The sequence below is a fragment of the Curcuma longa genome, chromosome 3 (assembly GCF_044706935.1).
Source record: "Curcuma longa cultivar G26 ecotype Majalengka, Jawa Barat chromosome 3, ITB_CL_G26_1.1, whole genome shotgun sequence".
In the NCBI taxonomy this organism is placed as follows: domain Eukaryota; kingdom Viridiplantae; phylum Streptophyta; class Magnoliopsida; order Zingiberales; family Zingiberaceae; genus Curcuma; species Curcuma longa.
Window position 1 is genome coordinate 1,892,764 of NC_133863.1, and position 19,075 is coordinate 1,911,838.

A 19,075-nucleotide genomic window follows, 5' to 3' on the forward strand; every position below is an offset into this window, starting at 1 on the left:
TTAGGGGAGTAAGTTTAAACGTTACTGGATTATTTTGGTAGATTTCCCTTAGGAAGACTTTCAATTTTAACAGAAAAATACACAAACTTTTAATTTTATTTTTAATTTAACGCATTACATATTATTTCTATTAAAATTATTAAATTATCAAATTATTAATGTGCTAATTGATTTAGAAGAATGATTAGTTGTAAATTTTTGTAAAAAAAATGCTATGCAATCTATTATTTCGATAATTTGTTAAATTAATTATAAAAATTAAAGTGTATGCATTAAATATTCCTACCAAATTTAGCAATTAACTATTAGCCAACAAGATCTCGCTTCCCCTTTCCCCATTGCCACTTTGCTCCTCAAATCTCTCCCATTCGCTTCTCGTTCCCCCTCGCGCTTCGCAGATCGCGATCGCTGACGCCTGCTCCGATGGCTGCCTCCTCCTCTCCCCACGCTCTCCTCCTCCAGCAACCCCTCCGCCCTTCCTCCTCCCTGCGCTGCAAACAGCCGCTCGTCGTCCCCCGCCGTTCCACCATCTCCTGCGCCGCCGTCCGATCCCCGCCGGTATCCCCCTCCGTCGCTACCGAACGGATCTTCAACTTCGCCGCCGGCCCCGCCACCCTCCCGGAGTCCGTCATCCTCAAGGCTCAGGCCGAACTCTACAACTACCATGGATCCGGCATGAGCATCATGGAGATGAGCCATCGGGGAAAGGAGTTCGATTCCGTCATCAAGAAGGCCGAGTCCGACCTCCGATTCCTCCTCGCGATCCCCGACGACTACGCCGTTCTTTTCCTCCAGGGCGGCGCCACCACCCAGTTCGCGGCCGTCCCTCTCAACCTCTGCGCCCCTGGTGACAGCGCGGATTTCATCGTTACTGGATCGTGGGGCGACAAGGCCTTCAAGGAGGCTCAGAAGTTCTGCAAGGCCAACATGATCTGGTCCGGCAAACCTCAAAAGTACACCAAGATCCCCGCATTTGATGGCCTCGAGCAGAACCCGGACTCCAAATTCTTGCACATATGCGCCAACGAGACGATCCACGGAGTGGAGTTCAAGAATTACCCCAGCCCTAGCAACAAAGACGCAGTCTTGGTCGCCGACATGTCGTCCAACTTCTGCTCGAAGCCTGTCGATGTGTCAAAATTTGGCTTGATCTACGCTGGGGCGCAGAAGAATGTTGGTCCCTCGGGCGTCACGATCGTGATAGCGCGGAAGGATCTCATTGGCAATGCCCAGCCGATCACTCCTGTGATGTTGGACTACAAGATCCACGCTGACAGCGCTTCCCTTTACAACACTCCGCCTTGTTTTGCCATCTACATCTGCGCTCTGGTATTTGAGGATCTACTGGCGCAAGGTGGGTTGGCGGAGGTCGAGAAGAAGAACCAAAAGAAGGCTGGAATTCTTTACGATGCCATTGACGAGAGCAATGGGTTCTACGTATGCCCGGTCGAGAAGTCAGTTAGATCCCTGATGAACGTTCCTTTCACTCTGAAGAAATCTGATCTCGAGAAGAAACTCATCGAGGAGGCTGCGAAGGAAGGCATGGTTCAGCTGAAGGGGCATCGATCGGTGGGAGGTGTTCGGGCTTCCATTTACAACGCTATGCCATTGGCAGGAGTTGAGAAGCTCGTTGCTTTCATGAAAGATTTCCAAGCCAGACACCCTTGATTCGCCTATCTTCTATTCTTGTTGCAACTCGACAGGCCTTCTTATTTTGCTTGTGCTTTTGATTCTAAGTTTGCTTGTATTCATTTTAAAGTTATCAAATGCTTTGTAGTGTTTGATGAGCCTTGTTTTTGATATTCTGTGCGACTCCCTCGTGCGCATTCGTGAGCGTCATTCGATCCACCGTTCATTACACGATCACGTAGTAAATCTGACTGTCCAAATGTGGGAATGTACAGTGTTCCACCCCACCCCAGTCGCCCTCGTTGTGTCGTCCGATGAACGTCAATCGCCGACTCGACCACGATTGACGCGCCACTCGTCGACGTGTCGGCCGGCGTTGGATGCCGATCAGAATCCGGCGTAATTTGGTCGGAAACGCGATCGGCAGTGGCGTGCGTCGATTTCCGATCGCGATTTGGTCGGAAACGCACGCGTGCCACTGCCAGCAGCATTCCGGCCAAATTGCGACAGATTCCAACCACAATTCGTTCGGAATCCGATGCCGGCCGACACGTCGACGAGTGGCGCGTCGATCGTGCTCGGGCCGGCGGCCGGTGGTGGTCGGACGGCACGGCGAGAGCGGCGGCAACGACGATAGATCGACTATGTCGCTCACGGGGGTCGCGCAACAGAATCGCGCAAAATATCAAAACTCTGTTAAGTACTATCCACTAAAATTACTTGACATAAATGAGCATAGTTGCACTTCTTTATTAATGTTTATTTTTTCTAATTTTGAGTTTTATAAGGTTATTAAACACTTTTCTTAAAAATATTTAACAACTATTCCTTATTAAAACAATAAGTGCCATTCCATAAGTACGGTGTGTTCTTTCAATTTTTTATTTTATTTTATATCAATAAAAATAATCTTGATGATTGAGGGACAAAACTGCTCGGTCTGTGTGCGTTGAACCCGGTCCGATGAATACATTTTATTTGGAGATTGGTCGGCCCAGGCCTAGAATTTCATGTACGCTGTTGGTCGCGGACAGATGATTGGGTCGAACCCGAACCGGAATGGCGTGTGGAGCTCATCAGGAATTTCCGCAGATTGAATCTCTCTTTGGAAGTATTTGAAGCCAGCGAAGCAGTAGGCCTCGAGATCATCTCATTCCTGTGCGATTCCGAATCGCGCAGCCGCTCACAGATCTCGAAGTCGATTGCCAGGAACACCCGTCGTCGAATTTTTCATTCCTTTCTCTACCGGTGAGTATTTTCACCGATAGATCCGTTTTATTCGCGTCTGCTTCGTTTACGAGCGAGGAACAAGCTTAGATCGAGGGAGAAAATTGCTCTATTTCCCTGATTGGTTCAGATCGGAGGAACTCGATCGGCTTCTCTATTTGATCGGTAATTGCTTACTTGCGAAAATTTTGTTCGCTCGTTTTCTCGTCATTTACGATTGATTTGAGAAGTTAATCGATCACCAGGTGTCTCTTGTCGAATTGGAGCTTTCAGGGGATGACTAATTCAAGGAAGTCCCGATAAGAAAGCGTTTTTTGGAAGAGAACGACCGGCAGAGGAAGAAGTTTCCATTGACAGGCCAAATCTCCAGAGATCTGACAAGCTTTGGGCTTCTTCGGATCTCTGGAAGCATTTCCCTGATCTACTACTACAGTGTCTGCAACTAGCGGTAAAGACACACAATGGGGAAAGGAGGAGGTTGCGTCCCGAGCAAGAAACGGCGTCAAGCGGCCTCCTCGGAGAAAACCGCTGCCGCGAGGGATGCTCCGATCCCCATCGAAGACAGGAGCCGAAGCAGCGTCGAGACCGCCGCCGCGCCGCCGCCGGCCAAGCTCAAGGTCTTTATCGTGTTCTACTCCATGTACGGCCACGTCGAGGGCCTCGCGAAGAGGATGAAGACCGGGGTGGACGGCGTCGAAGGCGTCGAGGGGATCTTATACCGCGTTCCTGAGACGCTTCCGCCGGAGATCATGGAGCAAATGAAGGCGCCACCGAAGGACCCGGGCATCCCAGAGATTTCCGCTGCAGAGCTAGTGGAGGCGGATGGTATCTTGTTCGGGTTCCCGACGAGGTTCGGGAGCATGGCGGCGCAGATGAAGGCATTCTTTGATACCACGGGTCAGCTATGGAGGGAGCAGAAGCTGGCCGGGAAGCCAGCCGGTTTCTTCGTGAGCACTGGAACGCAAGGAGGCGGCCAAGAAACTACTGCGTAAGAGTCTCACTCTTAAATTTCTATTACGTTTCCTGCTAATGCAGTGCTTAAAATTACCATCTGTCTCGTAATTAAGGGAAAAAAAAGGAACATGAATATGATCTTTTCATACTATTGTATTTCCAGTTACTACCTAATGGTTCATGAGGAATATGATTTATTGCTTCATTTCTGTGATTAAATTCAAGCTCAAGTAGAAATTAGTGATAGTTATTGAAAAGGATTAACATTAGACATCTCCAAAAAAATTGCCATGAAATTAAAAGCCTGAGTTTAAATATGGATAGAACTTGAGTGAAGACTCCCCTCCACCATGTGTTTTGAGATTGTTGTGGAACAAATATCATGTAATGAACAGAGACAAGGGAGCTTTGACCCAAGTTTTTTCCTCCCGAGACATGCTTTAAAATCTTTCAGTGGCTTTCTTTGATTGCTTTTCATTATTGTGATAAATATACAACTGTAAGGAGTTTCAGACGATTAGATTTTTGAGAAAAATGTAGTTTTATCTGTCATGCTGCATCCTTACAGTAAATTTACATGGCTTTTGTTTAGGTGACACTAGATCAGTATCTATCCTTGGTTGAGAAACTACAGATAATCGGATTCTGAAATCTGTCAGCACAATGCTAGGTCATTAGGTTCATTAGTTTGTTAGTAAATTTACTTTTACATTACAGTTGGACTGCCATAACGCAACTAGCACACCATGGAATGCTCTTCGTTCCCATCGGATACACATTTGGGGCTGGCATGTTCAAGATGGATGAGATCAGAGGTGGTTCTCCGTATGGTGCTGGTGTTTTCGCAGGCGATGGCACTAGAACGCCAAGTGACGTTGAGTATGCTTTTGCTGAGCACCAGGGAAGATACATGGCTAATGTAGTCAAGGCTCTGGGACATCATTGATTCTTTTGTGTTGCCAAATCCATTTGCGTCTTCTGTGATTTCCCATGTATCTTCTGATCTCTTCCAATTTTTTCCCGAGAAAGAACCAAATTGTTGAATGCTTTTTTTTAGTTATTCTCCTTGTGAACTCGTCAAAACTAGGGGTTTTTATCAACATTTTTATTGGTTCACGTGTATTGTTTGGAAAAATAGCAAAGTTAGGGTGATAAAGAGCTGGTACTGGCAGTATCTTTCATTTTGCACGGTTATATTATGGAGTTGATTACTGCCTCTGGAATGTCCTCAACTCTGATTCAGCTGATTTCTTTGCATGCCCATTTGGTTTTGACTCACCAGTGCATTGTTCCTAGGCTCAAGCTCGTAGATTGATCTTTTTTACAATGATTTAATTTGTCTGTAATGATTTATCGACCGGTGGAAAATTTTTGTGAATATCGGTTATGTCAGGGATAATGAATGAGACTAACTGATTTACAAAATATCAACTGCACGACTGGTCGCATGTTTGACAAGACAACATTGAACCCAATCCAATCTAAAACATAATTAATAAGGACAGTATTTAAAAGTAATATAACTTATAAAAGCTAATTTTAAAAATATTAATAATTTTTATAATCTGTAACTTTTTAAAAAAAAAACTACTAAATTTTGCATCTTATTCTTATAAAATAAATTCTTAAGAATTTATATATTTTTTTATTGATTTAAATGATAATTTATTTAGACCAACAATTAGAAGTACACATTATCTTTCCTAGTAACACGTAACAAAAATTATCACCAGTAGATTCTATCTCTGAAAGTTCAAAGATGCCCTTTGGTGTTCCATACAATACATCACTCATTGTAGTTCAACACTAATTCCAAAACCAAATGGTGAGCAAAACGTAAGAACAAGAAAAAAAGGCTAAAAAGGAAGGAAAAAAGCCTATCTACGACAGCAAAGAACTTGTAGTGTATTGCTCTCTGCAAACCATCAACCTACGGGCAGAAAGAAGAAAAGGAAATCTAACTCGGTTTAGAGGACAAGATCAAAAAAAGGCCACGGAGCAGGCTGTTGAAGCCATACCAACTTACTGGCTTCCATCGGTCAAAATCCCATCACGCTTCCGAATCAACTGCAGTCTTATCAGGATTTAAATTGCAATCATCGAACGTAACCAGTAACACCTGAGTGAGACTGCACTGATAATTGAAGCTCATTACAGCAGCTACGAGAGAATAAGCTCAAGCGCCTTTTACAACACGATTGACCAAGTCATAATCATCAAATGCAATCTTCAGTCTTCAGTGCATCACCAGCATCCACAGCCGCAGGATGTTCCTTTAATACTGCTTCCTTTTTCAGACCAGAATTTGTTTGCAATCCCAGCACACTGTCAACTTCACTTGCACCCTTAGAGGGTGGATAACTAGTCTTCACATCCCAGACCTGAAACACAGGAAGGGTAATGGTTAATTAGCTCACATACAGTTTCCACAAGTTAAATACATAGAAAAACAACTCGCCTGCTTCTGGAAGTGTTGGTTTGCCCCTTTATATAGCATAGAATTTTGGCAATCTTCATAAAACTCAAAATCATCAAGAATACATGTGTTGCTTGTGTGTTCATTGAAGATCTTAAGCATCTGGAGGCCCTGTTCTAGCTTCACCTGCACAACAAAATTCAGAATATCAAAATCTTAGGTATTCATGCAGAGATATATATTACAATCTCGCATTGATATTTACCTCCTGAGTGTCTCGACTGTTGGTAACTGGTTTGTTCTCATTGTTCTTAGCGTAATATGCTTCATTGTTCTCCAGCTTCTTCCTGAGCTTCCTGATATTCCTGATATCCCGCATTCAACTTCTTATTTCCATTGAGAGTGCTGGCCCACAGGTTGTATTTGATACTTTGTGAATATCATCCTTGCTGTATGATTTTATGATAAAGAATTTATCCTTGCTGTCCAGAGGCACTCTAGTTTGACTCTTCCCCAAAATAACCATAGTAGACTGACCAGTCTTTTGATTATTGTAGTGGCTGGCTCTTGGACCTCTGTTTGGCTCATTGAATCCATGCTGGCTTGCATCACTGAAGACATTTCTTCGGTTCCTAGGATCATGCTTCCTGTCCATAAGTATATGCCCTTGTCCATATCCAAATTTGTTCCTCAATCCACATATATGATTTGTTTGATACATTCTGCTAACAAGAGGTGCACTTGGAAGTATTCCAGATGCTGACCTATGGGTATTCATTCCCTGGAAATTACATGAATATAGTACCATGAGGAAAGCATTGATGAAATATTTGGTCTCCGTCTGGTGACCAAAATAATAGACCACAATCGTAAGCAAACAGTTTTACTAAAACAAATAACAAATATATCTTTAAAAAGCATAAATAATAATTGCTAAATATACATACCATGCCGTGGGCAGTAGGTTGTTGGTACTGATTTCTTGCAGACCAGTTATTAGCATTATGGCCTGAACTAGTTGAGAGAGGTCTGGCTGTAGCTGGCCTGGGATGCCCATTGGCATACCATGCTACAGACGACCACATTCCATCAAACCTATAACAAAGGTCCTGATAACCTCCATTACATCGTGAAGCATTTGGCAAATTTTGGTGGCTTGACCTCCCAATATTAGTATTTCCATTTGTAACTCCACTAGGGTTCTTAGGTGCATCCAGAGAGATTGAGGTCTGATCAGCAGAAAAAGTGCATCCAGAGAGATTGAGGTCTGATCAGCAGAAAAAGCAGTAGAAGCTTCTCCCCGGTCAGTTGAACTAGTTGGAGTGTGCGACTCAAAAATAGGAACTCGATATTGATGCTGTCACTGCCCATAAAGTTGGCCATCATGCCCCGTTGTTAGAGCTGCTGACCCATTAGAAGGATAAGCATTGTAAGGAGCATATCCATATCCTCGATGCAAGTCACCAAAGAATCCCTTCCACAAATGAAAGAAAAAAACAAATAATAATGTGCTTTACATTTAGTTACACACACTGAATTCTCTTTAGCAATTACAGGAACTTATCTTACTACGAGCAAACTAGAGTAAGTGCAGCTAACCCACCGACAATACATATAAAAAATCTTGCTTAGTGGAGATATTATGCATCTTCTAATGACACATATATGTTAGTCACCTGCCCAACATCTTGATATACATATCTGGGGTAATCTTTCCAGTCACCGATAGCATGATCATAGCCTGGAAAATGCATCACAGATAACAGTCAAATAACTACGCATATGGAAGCAACTAACTGAAGTGACGACTATTTCAAAGTAGAATTCATTACCTCCATAGAAATAAGCAGGATGTGCATAACCAGCAGGGCACATAGAAGTTACCAGAATCCACGAATTCAGAGAGAACAGGTGTCAACGAACGTTCTGAAGGAATCGGCATGTTTGAGGCATCAGTATTACTTGAACCATTTTGGACTGAAGAAACCTAACAATCAGATAAAATAGTTATCAACACAAACTCGAGCATCCAGAAACACTAAAAGACAAAAAAAAAAAATCGACGAGTAAAAACCACCTGTTTGGTAGCCTCAACAGCACCTTTGAACTTCTGCTGAGGATCCAAATACAGCTTCTGTAATAAATTTGAAGCTTCTGCCCAAAAGCGTCAAGGATAATATGAACCAGACAAACCAAAAATATTCCATAACCAATGGTTCCCCATTGGAAAGTTCCACCATGCAAGACAAGAACCCTAATCAACCCCTAAGAAGCAAAATGTACACAAAAAAGATCAACGCGCGGATCATCTAGCCCCAAAACCTCAACCGGGTACGCATCGAAAGTGAAAAAGAAGGAAGAAATGAAAATAGATCAATCATTCATAGTATAACCGATCAAAAGAAGAAAGGATACGTTCCGCTGCGGGGCGACGGACGCCATGGACGATGATCTCCTCGTGAAAAGGGGAGGGGGGGTGCGATCGACCGGCGGGGCTTCGAGGGATTCAACACGAATCGAGAAGAAGAAGAAGAAGAAGGGTTTTGGTTTAGGGATTGAGTAGTAAGGGTCGAATATTCATTAATTAAAAAATTGATGAATGAATAGAAATAATATTCTATGGCTTGCTTAACTTTTAAATTAATGAAATCGAAAATATTTTAAAATAAATAATAGTATAGAATTAAATATTTATTTTTTAAATAGATAAATGATTTTCTTTCTGATTTATTTATCTGGCAAATTCATTGCATAATTTATGCCTATTCAAAATTCACTTTATAATATTTATTATAGTAATTTAAATTATGATGCTTTTTAAATTTATTTCTGTTTAATTATTACAATATTTTAATGTTTGGTTTTTTTTTACATGATTACCTAATCTCTTATATTTTATTCATCTGGAATTCTAATTTGGAAGATATTGAGTAAATCCAAAAGGAATACAACCACGAGATCTTTGACCAAATTTAGTTTGACTTGTCAACGTAGAAACTGTACATTCTGTTTGTCTTGCCCTTTGACCAAAGCCCTGTTCATCTTTCATTGGCATGGTCAGTAAACTATGTGAAATAGTTTGACTATTCTGTTTTCTTATGACGTATTTTATTCATTTCCATATGATTATCATAATGAAGTAATAAAAATATAGAAAATATTTTGATGATTTTATAACCGTCAAAATATTTTAACAAAAGATTCAGAACATGAAAGATAAAATTTTTTCCTTAAGATTATATTATTATTATATTTGGTTTAGAATATAAAAAAGTATAATAACAATACAAACCAATATTAAGTTGGCATAAAATATAATAATATCTAAAAATATAAGTTGGCATGAACAATTATTCGAAGAATAAATTAATTAATACAAAAACATTATTCAAAATTATTTGAGTAACGAAATATTGATCTAATTTAATTTGGATCAGAAAAAAAAACACTAACTCACATGCAAATTCTAATATTCATAATTTAATTGTAGATTCTCATGAAATCAAGAAACTAAGCTTAAATCCTTAAACTAAAATGCGAAAATATGAAGGAAATTAATCAATTAATTAATAATCTTAATCACTACAAATAACGCGGTTACGCACCTCCACGTTCGCAGCGCCTGCGCACCTGTGCTTGCGTCATTTCGCAGCGCCTGCGCCCCGTTCCATTTCGCACTCGCCCCGACAGCGGATCGAAATCTACGTGGCTTCGCCAGCACACCAATCAGCAAAAATAGCCAATTGTCTTCCGCCGCGTCAGACACTGACACAGACAGAAATTGCGCCGCATCCAGAAGTTCTTGAAATAGCGTGTGTGGTTTCCATTAATTAAAGCAATTAAATTAACGATAAATTATTGTATTTTTCAATCATAACGCTTTAAACAGAAAAATTAACTCCGAAACTTTATTCATTTATTCAGAAGGATGATTTCACCGAAAAGGAAATATCACAAGTTTTGGACCCGCGAGGTGGTTCGAATTAATTCTCAGCTGGCCAAGTTGGACTTCTATTTTACTGCAAAAGATCAGCGCAAAATGCCAATATTCTAGCTACAGTGGCAGTCACAATCTTATCCTTCGTCTTCTGTCTGTAAATTATTCACCTCAAAATAATTGAATGGAACTTAGACCGATTACAGTCTTTGCTTGGTCAATCCACAGACGGTACTTCCAACTCTTTATGTACCGGTGTTCCCTCGTCTTTCAAGCAGCCAAAGCTCTCGGGCTCTTTCAATGATCATGCAATCTTGGTTAAGATTTCTACTGGAAATCATGGGAAATTGTGGGTGTAAGGCAAACCCCTCTAGGAGAAGAGTCTCTGACTCTCTAAAGCAAGGTGAGTACTTCTTCAGTTATGATTCTGAATACTGATCGGCTTTCTGGATTCAGAATTGGTTCCTTCCTTTTATTAGAATCTCCACAAGTGCAAAGTCCAAGGGCGAAAAAGGAGAAGGATATCAGCAAGTTGCCATAGAACGCAAAGGAGGTGGAGGACTTGAGGAAGGAAGCTGCAGGGAATCCTCTGGTATTGTTCACTTTCAGTGAACTCAAGTCTATTACTGAAAATTTCAAGAGGGAGAACGTTTTGGGAATCGGAGGCTTTGGGTGTGTGTACATGGGATTCATCACAGAGAATGTTAAGAAGGGGCTTCCACCTGTGCAAGTGGCTGTGAAGGTTCATGATGCTGAAAACAGTTTCCAGGGTCACAGAGAGTGGCTGGTAGACATATAGGAACTCTTCTTAGTTATTTTCAGCTTGATTTCCTGCGATATTTCCTGTCGTTTCTATTGGTTTAAGACTGGTTTTTGATGTGTTTAGGCTGAGGTTATATTCCTTGGGCAACTTTCGCATCCGAATTTAGTGAAATTAATCGGCTACTGCTGCGAAGGCGAGCAGCGAGTTTTGGTATATGAGTTCATGGCAAGGGGGAGTGTGGAATCTCATCTCTTCTCTAGTAAGTTGTTCCTCTCTGAAATTTCCAACTTATCTTTATCTTTTAGTAACCATGCTTCTATTTGGTGCAAGTTATCCTTAGTTTTCTTCCTATTTTAACTGGTTCATATAGCTAAATAATTGTTTTCTGTTCTTATACAGTTCGACAATTCTGAAAGACACCTGTTCACTTTTTGCAATATTCAACAATATAGTTTCATTTAACCTAAAGAAAAACTTTTGGTTAAACAAACTCTCTGTACAATCTTTTTTTTCTCTCTCTTTTCATTTTCAGTCAATCCTATTTTCCTATGTATTATTTGTTTAACTGTTCGAAAACATCAATAAAATAGATTCGCAAGAGCAGTAATTTTCCGTCTTTTGACAATGAAAAGAAAGTTCATCAGTTCCATTTAACAGGAATGCTTGGCTGCCTTCCTTGGGCTATCAGAATGAAGATTGCATTTGATGCTGCAAAAGGGCTTGCTTTCCTCCATGAGGCTGAAAAACCAGTCATATACCGCGATTTTAAAACTTCAAATATTCTTTTAGACCAGGTTAGTCATCTAAAATTCCTCAAATTCTTCGACACCATTGCTACATCTTCTCAATGATAAACTTTTTTCTCACCCTTCCTACACTTAGGCCAACAATGCAAAGCTTTCAGATTTTGGTCTTGCAAAGAATGGTCCAGTAGGAGATACATCTCATGTTTCAACTAGAATAATGGGGACCTATGGCTATGCAGCACCGGAATATTTGAAAACAGGTACATGAAACTTTAGTTTGAAACAAACAAAACTTATAAGAAACTCTATGAAGGCCACCTTTAGAGCCATTAATCTAAACCCACCATTGGCTAATTAGAGATATAGATGTGCTAGTTGGCAAAGTAGAATTGAAGTAGCTCGTGATGTTTTTGATCAAACTGCCAAGGTTTATCCTAAAAACTCTTCATGTTTGTAGGCCATTTGACTGCGATGAGCGATGTCTACAGCTTCGGAGTCGTCCTACTCGAGTTCCTAACAGGGAAGAGGTCACTGGACAAGTCTCGGCCAGTGCGTCAGCAAGCTCTGGTGGATTGGGTTGTGCCATATCTGACTCATAAGAGGGTGCTGACTGTTGTTGATCCCAGGTTGGGCAAGAACTACCCTGAGAGAGCTGTTCAAAAAGTGGCAAGGTTGGCCTACCACTGCCTCAACCACAACCCCAAGGCCAGGCCTCTGATGAGGGACGTAGTGGACTCCTTGGAACCTCTTCTGTAATCCGTGTTATTTCCCTCTTCAAATCCAGTGTATAATATGCGTGACTGCATTAGATACTTTCCAATCTAGCACTCAAAAAGTCTATTTTGTTCTTAGATACTGCACACGCACACAGTTTAGTCAAATTTGGCAGCTGAATAGAAGCACATCTTCCACCTACATAAATAACGAGTCAACGTCCCAAAAAAGGAACAGAGAAAATTGTGAGGGGGGGAAAAGCTACAATTTACCACGCCCTTTTGATTCTTGCCCACATTTAAACAGGTGGAATTGTCTAATCTTTGTGATGTTCCTCACCAGAAATCCAACTGCCTGTCTTATGTGTTGAAGTTCTTCCCATGAGGTTCCAGCAAACTGCAAATAGAGGCGTGATATCAGTCTTTGATCCACCATTATGTGTTTGTTTTATGAATATAAGGCATCATTAGTGAACAATTTGCCATTGCTCCAATTCTCTCAGACCAACCTTTACAAATTCTGCATTACTAGATGAACAGCACTCTCGACGAAGTAGCAAACTGCATAGAGTTGTGTTGTACTTGTATGAGATATAAATCTCAATCTCTTCTCTAATACCAAAATCGTTCATGATTCAGTGGAAACTGCATAAACTACAGAAAATGTGGAATGCAATGCAACTACAGCAGATGGTACCTTTTAAATAATTGCACATTGATAAATGCAAATACTTGGCTGAAGGTCTTGCGTATTATTATTTTAGGCACCTGTAAGAACACATTGAGAATTTTATGTTATGGGAATCATGCAAATATTGAAAACAGACCTTTATCAGCTCTGACTTTTACATCACTTCAATCTTTGAAGTCCGACTATTTATCTATGCTAATTCTTCTGATGAACTGATGAAAGAAGAACAAATATATCTTACATAGTTTTCACCGAGTATAGATAGTGTATGATTCAAAATCTTAATAATGTCTTGCCAGTGAGCACTTGATGCTTGTTTCACTATCAAATTGGAATTAGTGCTCTTTGAGGATCCCCTGATTGATCTAGCTCTGGAAGATCTGGGTGCCTGTAGATAATTTTTTTTGTCACTTTAGTTGATACTAAGTACTAGGTATTATTCATTATAATCATACACAGTTACACATCTCTTGGAGAAAGACCTGTATGCACATTGCTAAGAATGGAGCAATCACTTTCTTTAGACTGTCACGGATAATCCCATAGATCTTCTCAACATAAGCTGTTAATTGTTGCTTAAAACGTAATGCTGGATACTTTGCTTCAATCCTTCTTTGGTCACTAGACTTGCTTATGATTCCAGTGTAGCCATTTGAAATTCCTGTTCCAACTGAAGAAAAGCGTGTGCTCTGAAGTTACAGTTAGCCAATATCATATAGATGAATATGAATGAGAAATCAAGAAGAGAAAATTATTTGCCCATAAATGATTTCCTTGATTAGCCTTTAGCCTCAAGTTTAAAAAATAATAGGCATGATTCCATGGCTATCAAGAGCAGCTATGGTGAATGAATATAAGGCATGATTTCCAGTTCTCTTTTTAAATATTTTCTCACTAATTTTTTTCTAATTTTTATTTTCGTCTTTCCAAGTAAACAGGAAGTTAACAAATCCAGTAAATCTAAACTTGAAAATTACACCATACAGCAACTCCATATTTATTGTAAATTGCTAAAATTCAATTCAAACGAGGTAGAATTTATTCTGCCAAGAATTGCAGTAGGGTAGAGCCCTGCCAACTGCTTTCATGGCATTGCTTTGATGGGGATTCTTAGCGCACACAAAAATTAAAAAAAAAACACTTCATGGCTCAAAAACCATGTTCTCGGCTTCCTTCTTAATTGACTGGTAGAGCACAGACGAAAGATAGCGTTCACCGAAACTGGGGAAGACGACCTGCACCAAAGAATACACAGAGCAATTAAAACGAATGCACAAAAACAAATTTTCCTTCACTTTACATCTTCAGAATATACAAAGAAAATTATACACTTTTATTCAGTTCTTCCCTCTCTCTCTTTATTCCTCAAAATTTCTTTTCTATTCATTCCAGGCAATGATAAGTGCAAACGTGGATGATTCCTACTTAAAATGGAGGACTTCAGCTAGATAGTAATCAAGATACCAATCCGATATTGTTCAGTCAGAGACGGGAATGGCTGAGATGGGCATGAAAAGATGAAATGGTATGCCAAGTGGGAACTTTTTCTGATAAATAGTTATTGCCTAAGAATCACTTGATTCTTTTATATTTCAAACATATACGTTATATTGAGAAGAATGCAAGTTATATAGAGATTGGGTGAAAAAAGTAAAATGCGACATACAACAATGAGTTTTCCTTCGTTTTCTGGCCTCTGTGCAATGTTAATGGCTGCAGCGGCGGCAGCACCAGATGATATGCCTACCTGCAATATATATTGTACTTGCATCAGCACAAAAATGGTCCTGATAGATTTTTATAGAGTAGAGTGGAGGAAGAACTTGAATCTTGTGTGAAGTTTCGGAAAATGATACTCACCAGCAGCCCTTCTTTGAGTGCAAGAAGCTTTGCCATTTCAATGGATTCCTCACTTGAGACCTGGCCATCAGTGTGTAAAATAGAACAATCAAAATTGTTTGTAAATTTGCTTGTAGCATAATGCACTGTTGTTCTTTTGCAACATAAAAAAATAATGGGTGGGCTCTCAAAAGAAGAGATAAAAGGCAGATGGCAACTGGAAACAAAAAGATTCGTCATTGAGTCTGAAGGTCAAATTATTTTAGCATCATGAACACTTTTTTAGTGCAAAACTTCAATAAGACTAGTATGGCTTATTAACGATGATGATAAAAAAATCTCCAGAAAGCTATAAGACCTAGTTTCTCAAACTTACTTGAATAACTTCATCAACGAGATTGACATCTAAAACACCAGGGACAAAACCAGCTCCGATCCCTTGGATTTTATGGGGGCCTGAAATTATTGTTTCAAAAAAATCAAATTGGTCAAACAAGCAAAAGAGCCAATGACAGAAGTAGGCCAAATTCAATCACTTATTCTACTGAGAATTACAAATTAATATAAAATTTGTTTCTTCTTTCCCTTGAATGGATGCCTAGTATGTTCTCATGAACTGGATCATTAATAAGAACAAACTTGGTATAACTTTGTAAAAAGAAAAGGAATACAGGTTATTCACCAAATGCTAGAGAATCACCCAACTAATTACTTTTTAAGGGAACATTATTAAAATGCAATGAAAGATTAAGATGTCAAGTGCCCACTCTTTCAAAGTCTATTGAAGCATAGGAAAGAAATTCTTGGTTGAACATTGCAACATACCGAATGAAAAAACAAAAATCATCTCCAGCTGAATCAAAGCAGTATGAGTGATTCGAAGAGGATACTTATTGACCAAGACAAAATTCAAGCTTTTATTATTTTTAAGTTCATCAACATGGGCGTATAAAGCTACTCATGTTTGACACTTAGGTGTAACAAAGGATGGGAGGACTAATTAGCATATAAAGCTACACATTTTTTTGAGCAAGCTGTGGTTACCAATTTAAATTACTGAAAAGAAAAAGTCAGGACAGAAAGGAAAACACCTGATTAAGTTTTAACTCACCAGGTTTTCCTCCAGATAACACAGGACTTTCAGTTGGTTCCACACCACAAAGCTGCACATAGAAAAGAATAAAACATGAGCAGATAAACCATGCAAATGAGGGAAAACAAAATTGTGCAAAAGTGTAGAAGCTGAAACTGATAACATTAGATAGCCATTTTTCAGTCGTACTACCTTAATGTTGGGATTTTGTTCCTTGAGGTACCTTCCTGTACCAGTTATTGTGCCTCCTGTTCCAATACCAGAAACCAAAATATCGACCTTTCCACCAGTTCCTTTCCAGATCTCTGGTCCAGTTGTCTCATAATGAATCTACACATATAAGCCAAACAAAAATTTTAACAACTTTAGCAGGCAAAGAGTTTCATAAACAGCATCACAAATATATACCTTAGGGTTAGCAGGATTTTCAAACTGCTGAAGAATATACGAATTACGTGTCTTTGCAGCAAGCTCTTCAGCCTTTTGGATAGCACCGTTCATACCCAAAACTGGATCAGTGAGAATCAATTCGGCACCAAAAGCTTTAAGAAGAATCCTTCGCTCAAGACTCATTGAGGCTGGCATTGTAAGGATAAGCTTGTAACCCTTGGCAGCAGCCATGAAAGCCAGTCCAATACCAGTGTTACCGCTAGTTGGCTCAATCAGGACACTCTTCACAAAGAGGAAAAATTTTCAAATGCTTATTTAATAAAAACATTCAGAGACTTAATAGGATAATAACAAAAAAAGAAGCAATTCGTTGTTTACATGATTGGTTACAGACAAAAGTTCTTTTTAGCACCGTAGCATGCCTTACTATAGCTCAGACTTCTTTTAAGATTTATATAAATATATTTTTTTGAAGGATCACTAAATATGGATTTATTAAAGAGACTAAACTTAGTTTGCATGGACAATTGCTGTAAATTTTAAGCTGCTAGTGAGGATTAATAGCGTTAAGTTATTTTCTTCAAACTAACAAATAATTCTGGTCAGTTTTCAGGGGTAAAATAAAGATTTACCTTGTTCTTTTAGACAAAAATAAAAGATTGAAGAAGTGATTTACCAATCCTGGTGTGATAAGACCCTTCTCCTCCGCATCAGCAATCATGCTGTATCCAATCCTGCCAGGAAAATTAATGCCTCGTTAATTGAAGTCACTGAGAATTCTAAAATGAAGAAATGTTAAAGTTTCAGGTGGAAGGAAACCGAGTGCCATGAACATTGAAAAAAAAAACCTGTCCTTCACGCTGGAGCAAGGTTCCATCATCTCAAGCTTCGCAGCAATCCGGGCTCTACAACCATTTACTACCTTATTTAGATACACCAACGGGGTCTTTCCAATCAACTGAAAATTAGACGGCATAGAGACAAGCAAGAGTGTTAATACTTAACATTTTTCTGTCAGGAAAAAAAAAGGTGAGAAAAAGAGATAAAGGAGAAGAATGTACTTCAGTTACATCCTTTGCTATTTCTGCACTGGATTCACCCATTTTTAGCTTAGCTGCAAAGTTCCCAACAAAAGTTAAACATATTTCTGTCATGAGTTCGAAAAAAGACTTCATATTTTTATTCCAAAAAGTTTATTGGTCATGTCATGAATTTTCAATCCTAAAGAAAAAGTAATGTCAATTTACCATATTAAGCATTCAATTTAAAAAAAATGTTTAAAATGATCTAACTTTTACATTTACCAACGAACGCTGCTTGTTTTCCAAAACACTCTTTCAATCTAATGCACCGATTTTTTCTATGCTAAATTAAAACGAATCTTTTCTCCTCTCCTCTCCATGGCAAAAATAATATATATAATAATAATAATAATAATAAAGTAAAAAATCAGACTGGCAAGAAAAAACTCTAGAGAGCTAGTAGCGACTGTGATTTTGCGACTAGACCATGTGCATTCGCGGCTGCAAGCTCATGGCCGATTGGCTGTGATTTTGGGGTGGCTCAACTCCGGAGAGTTCGTGGTGGTCGGGATTTCACAGCCAGATCGCACGCATACGTCTAGCTGGCTGCAATTTCAAGGGCGCCTGACTATAGAGAGCTTGCAGCGACCATAATTTCACGGCCAAACGGCCTAGGCACAATTTCATCTTCCCTCCTCTCCTCTCCATGGCAAAAGAAGAGCTCGCGGCCATCATGAATTCACGGGCAAACCATGAGCATTCGCAGTCGCGAGCATGAGGCCAACCTGGCATTTTGCAGCCGCGAATGATCGGCTGTGAGCTCCCTAGAGTGTTTTTTTTTTCTCTCTTCAAACCGGTGCCATACGTGATGTAAGCGTTTTAATTATTGTTTTGTAAGTGGTAAATTAACTAAAAGGTAATTTTACGTCAAGGGATTGATCACCATCGCCAAAAGCCCATTCAAGGTTTTGGCAAACTAAACAACAACCCTAGATCGCCGTAAAATCACATAGAAACCTCACATGTCGAGTCCAGAACAAACAACAGGATGAACAAGTAATAATCTCAGTATCGATCAAATAAACAGTCAGATTCACAGCCGGAAGCAGAGTTACAAAAGCAACCAAATCATACTGAAAAACAAGAACACAAAATGAACATTCATGATTACCGTGGTCTAACGAAGAAAAACGAGATCGAAAATCCTCCTTTGCGAGAAAAATATCAGATCCAAACCTCGCCTTTGCTACCGATCGCCCTCCGGTCCCCGCCGATTTTATAGGGAAGAATGGTTTCTATCGATACTACTCCATCTGTTATTATTTTATCATTTTTGGGAATGATTGTGTGCCGGACAAGTTAACAAAACTACTCTTTTGAACGATAACCCAAGAAATACCGGAAACAAAATTAGCCTCAACTACTAGACCCCACAAGACTGCCAATAGTTACACATTTGAACAAGCGAGTTTTTTCTTAATGAGTACAAGTAACTTTGAAAATTTTAATCACAGAAGCAAACCACTTTACGTGACTATCAATTTAATTTAACGATAATTATTTGAAAAAATAATCATAGTACAAAAATAATTATTATTTTGGGAGGAAAAAATACTCTGTTTTCATCATCGATGACGTATCAAATCACTAAAAAA

At 39.5% G+C, this 19,075-nt stretch overlaps 3 protein-coding genes and 2 pseudogenes across 4 annotated transcripts; 3 read left to right on the top strand and 2 right to left on the bottom strand.

Moving 5' to 3' along the window:
• The first annotated feature begins 325 nt into the window (after positions 1-325).
• On the top strand, positions 326-1,787 carry LOC141823526 (phosphoserine aminotransferase 1, chloroplastic-like). The gene has a single exon (XM_074710824.1). It carries the CDS (start codon positions 424-426, stop codon positions 1,666-1,668), a length of 1,245 nt encoding a protein of 414 aa, XP_074566925.1. The 5' UTR covers positions 326-423; the 3' UTR covers positions 1,669-1,787.
• Positions 1,788-2,748: 961 nt separating this feature from the next.
• Positions 2,749-4,926, top strand: LOC141823527 (putative NAD(P)H dehydrogenase (quinone) FQR1-like 2). 2 transcript variants are annotated; one of them, XM_074710825.1, is made up of 3 exons: positions 2,749-3,021; positions 3,102-3,844; positions 4,528-4,926. In XM_074710825.1, exons 2-3 carry the CDS (start codon positions 3,318-3,320, stop codon positions 4,754-4,756), a joined length of 756 nt encoding a protein of 251 aa, XP_074566926.1. In that variant the 5' UTR covers positions 2,749-3,021; positions 3,102-3,317; the 3' UTR covers positions 4,757-4,926. The 2 variants fall into 2 exon arrangements, with proteins under 2 accessions (XP_074566926.1, XP_074566927.1); XM_074710826.1 differs by having other exon boundaries at positions 3,130-3,844.
• An 877-nt stretch (positions 4,927-5,803) lies between these two features.
• LOC141823005 (YTH domain-containing protein ECT4-like) lies at positions 5,804-9,871 on the bottom strand (annotated as a pseudogene).
• A 510-nt stretch (positions 9,872-10,381) lies between these two features.
• Positions 10,382-12,523, top strand: LOC141823558 (putative serine/threonine-protein kinase PBL16; annotated as a pseudogene).
• A 1,495-nt stretch (positions 12,524-14,018) lies between these two features.
• Positions 14,019-18,734, bottom strand: LOC141823342 (cysteine synthase). Its single transcript, XM_074710614.1, has 11 exons — positions 18,592-18,734; positions 17,460-17,512; positions 17,247-17,356; positions 17,075-17,132; positions 16,417-16,680; positions 16,201-16,338; positions 16,027-16,078; positions 15,292-15,371; positions 14,937-14,996; positions 14,743-14,823; positions 14,019-14,311 (listed from the first exon to the last, which is right to left on the bottom strand). The coding sequence occupies exons 2-11, from the start codon at positions 17,499-17,501 to the stop codon at positions 14,219-14,221; spliced, it is 978 nt and encodes a 325-aa protein (XP_074566715.1). The 5' UTR covers positions 17,502-17,512; positions 18,592-18,734; the 3' UTR covers positions 14,019-14,218.
• Between the last annotated feature and the right edge of the window lie 341 nt (positions 18,735-19,075).

What these genes read in the sequence shown, in the direction of transcription:
- LOC141823527 (XM_074710825.1), top strand. Translation starts at nt 3,318, where the DNA reads ATGGGGAAAGGAGGAGGTTGCGTCCCGAGCAAGAAACGGCGTCAAGCG. An exon ending in GGCGGCCAAGAAACTACTGC is followed by an intron (nt 3,845 to 4,527) that starts GTAAGAGTCTCA and finishes TTTACATTACAG; the next exon opens with TTGGACTGCCATAACGCAAC.
- LOC141823342 (XM_074710614.1), bottom strand. Translation starts at nt 17,501, where the DNA reads ATGGGTGAATCCAGTGCAGAAATAGCAAAGGATGTAACTGAA. An exon ending in TAGCAAAGGATGTAACTGAA is followed by an intron (nt 17,357 to 17,459) that starts GTACATTCTTCT and finishes TCTAATTTTCAG; the next exon opens with TTGATTGGAAAGACCCCGTT. An exon ending in GTTATCTGGAGGAAAACCTG is followed by an intron (nt 15,372 to 16,026) that starts GTGAGTTAAAAC and finishes CAATAATTTCAG; the next exon opens with GCCCCCATAAAATCCAAGGG.
- LOC141823526 (XM_074710824.1), top strand. Translation starts at nt 424, where the DNA reads ATGGCTGCCTCCTCCTCTCCCCACGCTCTCCTCCTCCAGCAACCCCTC.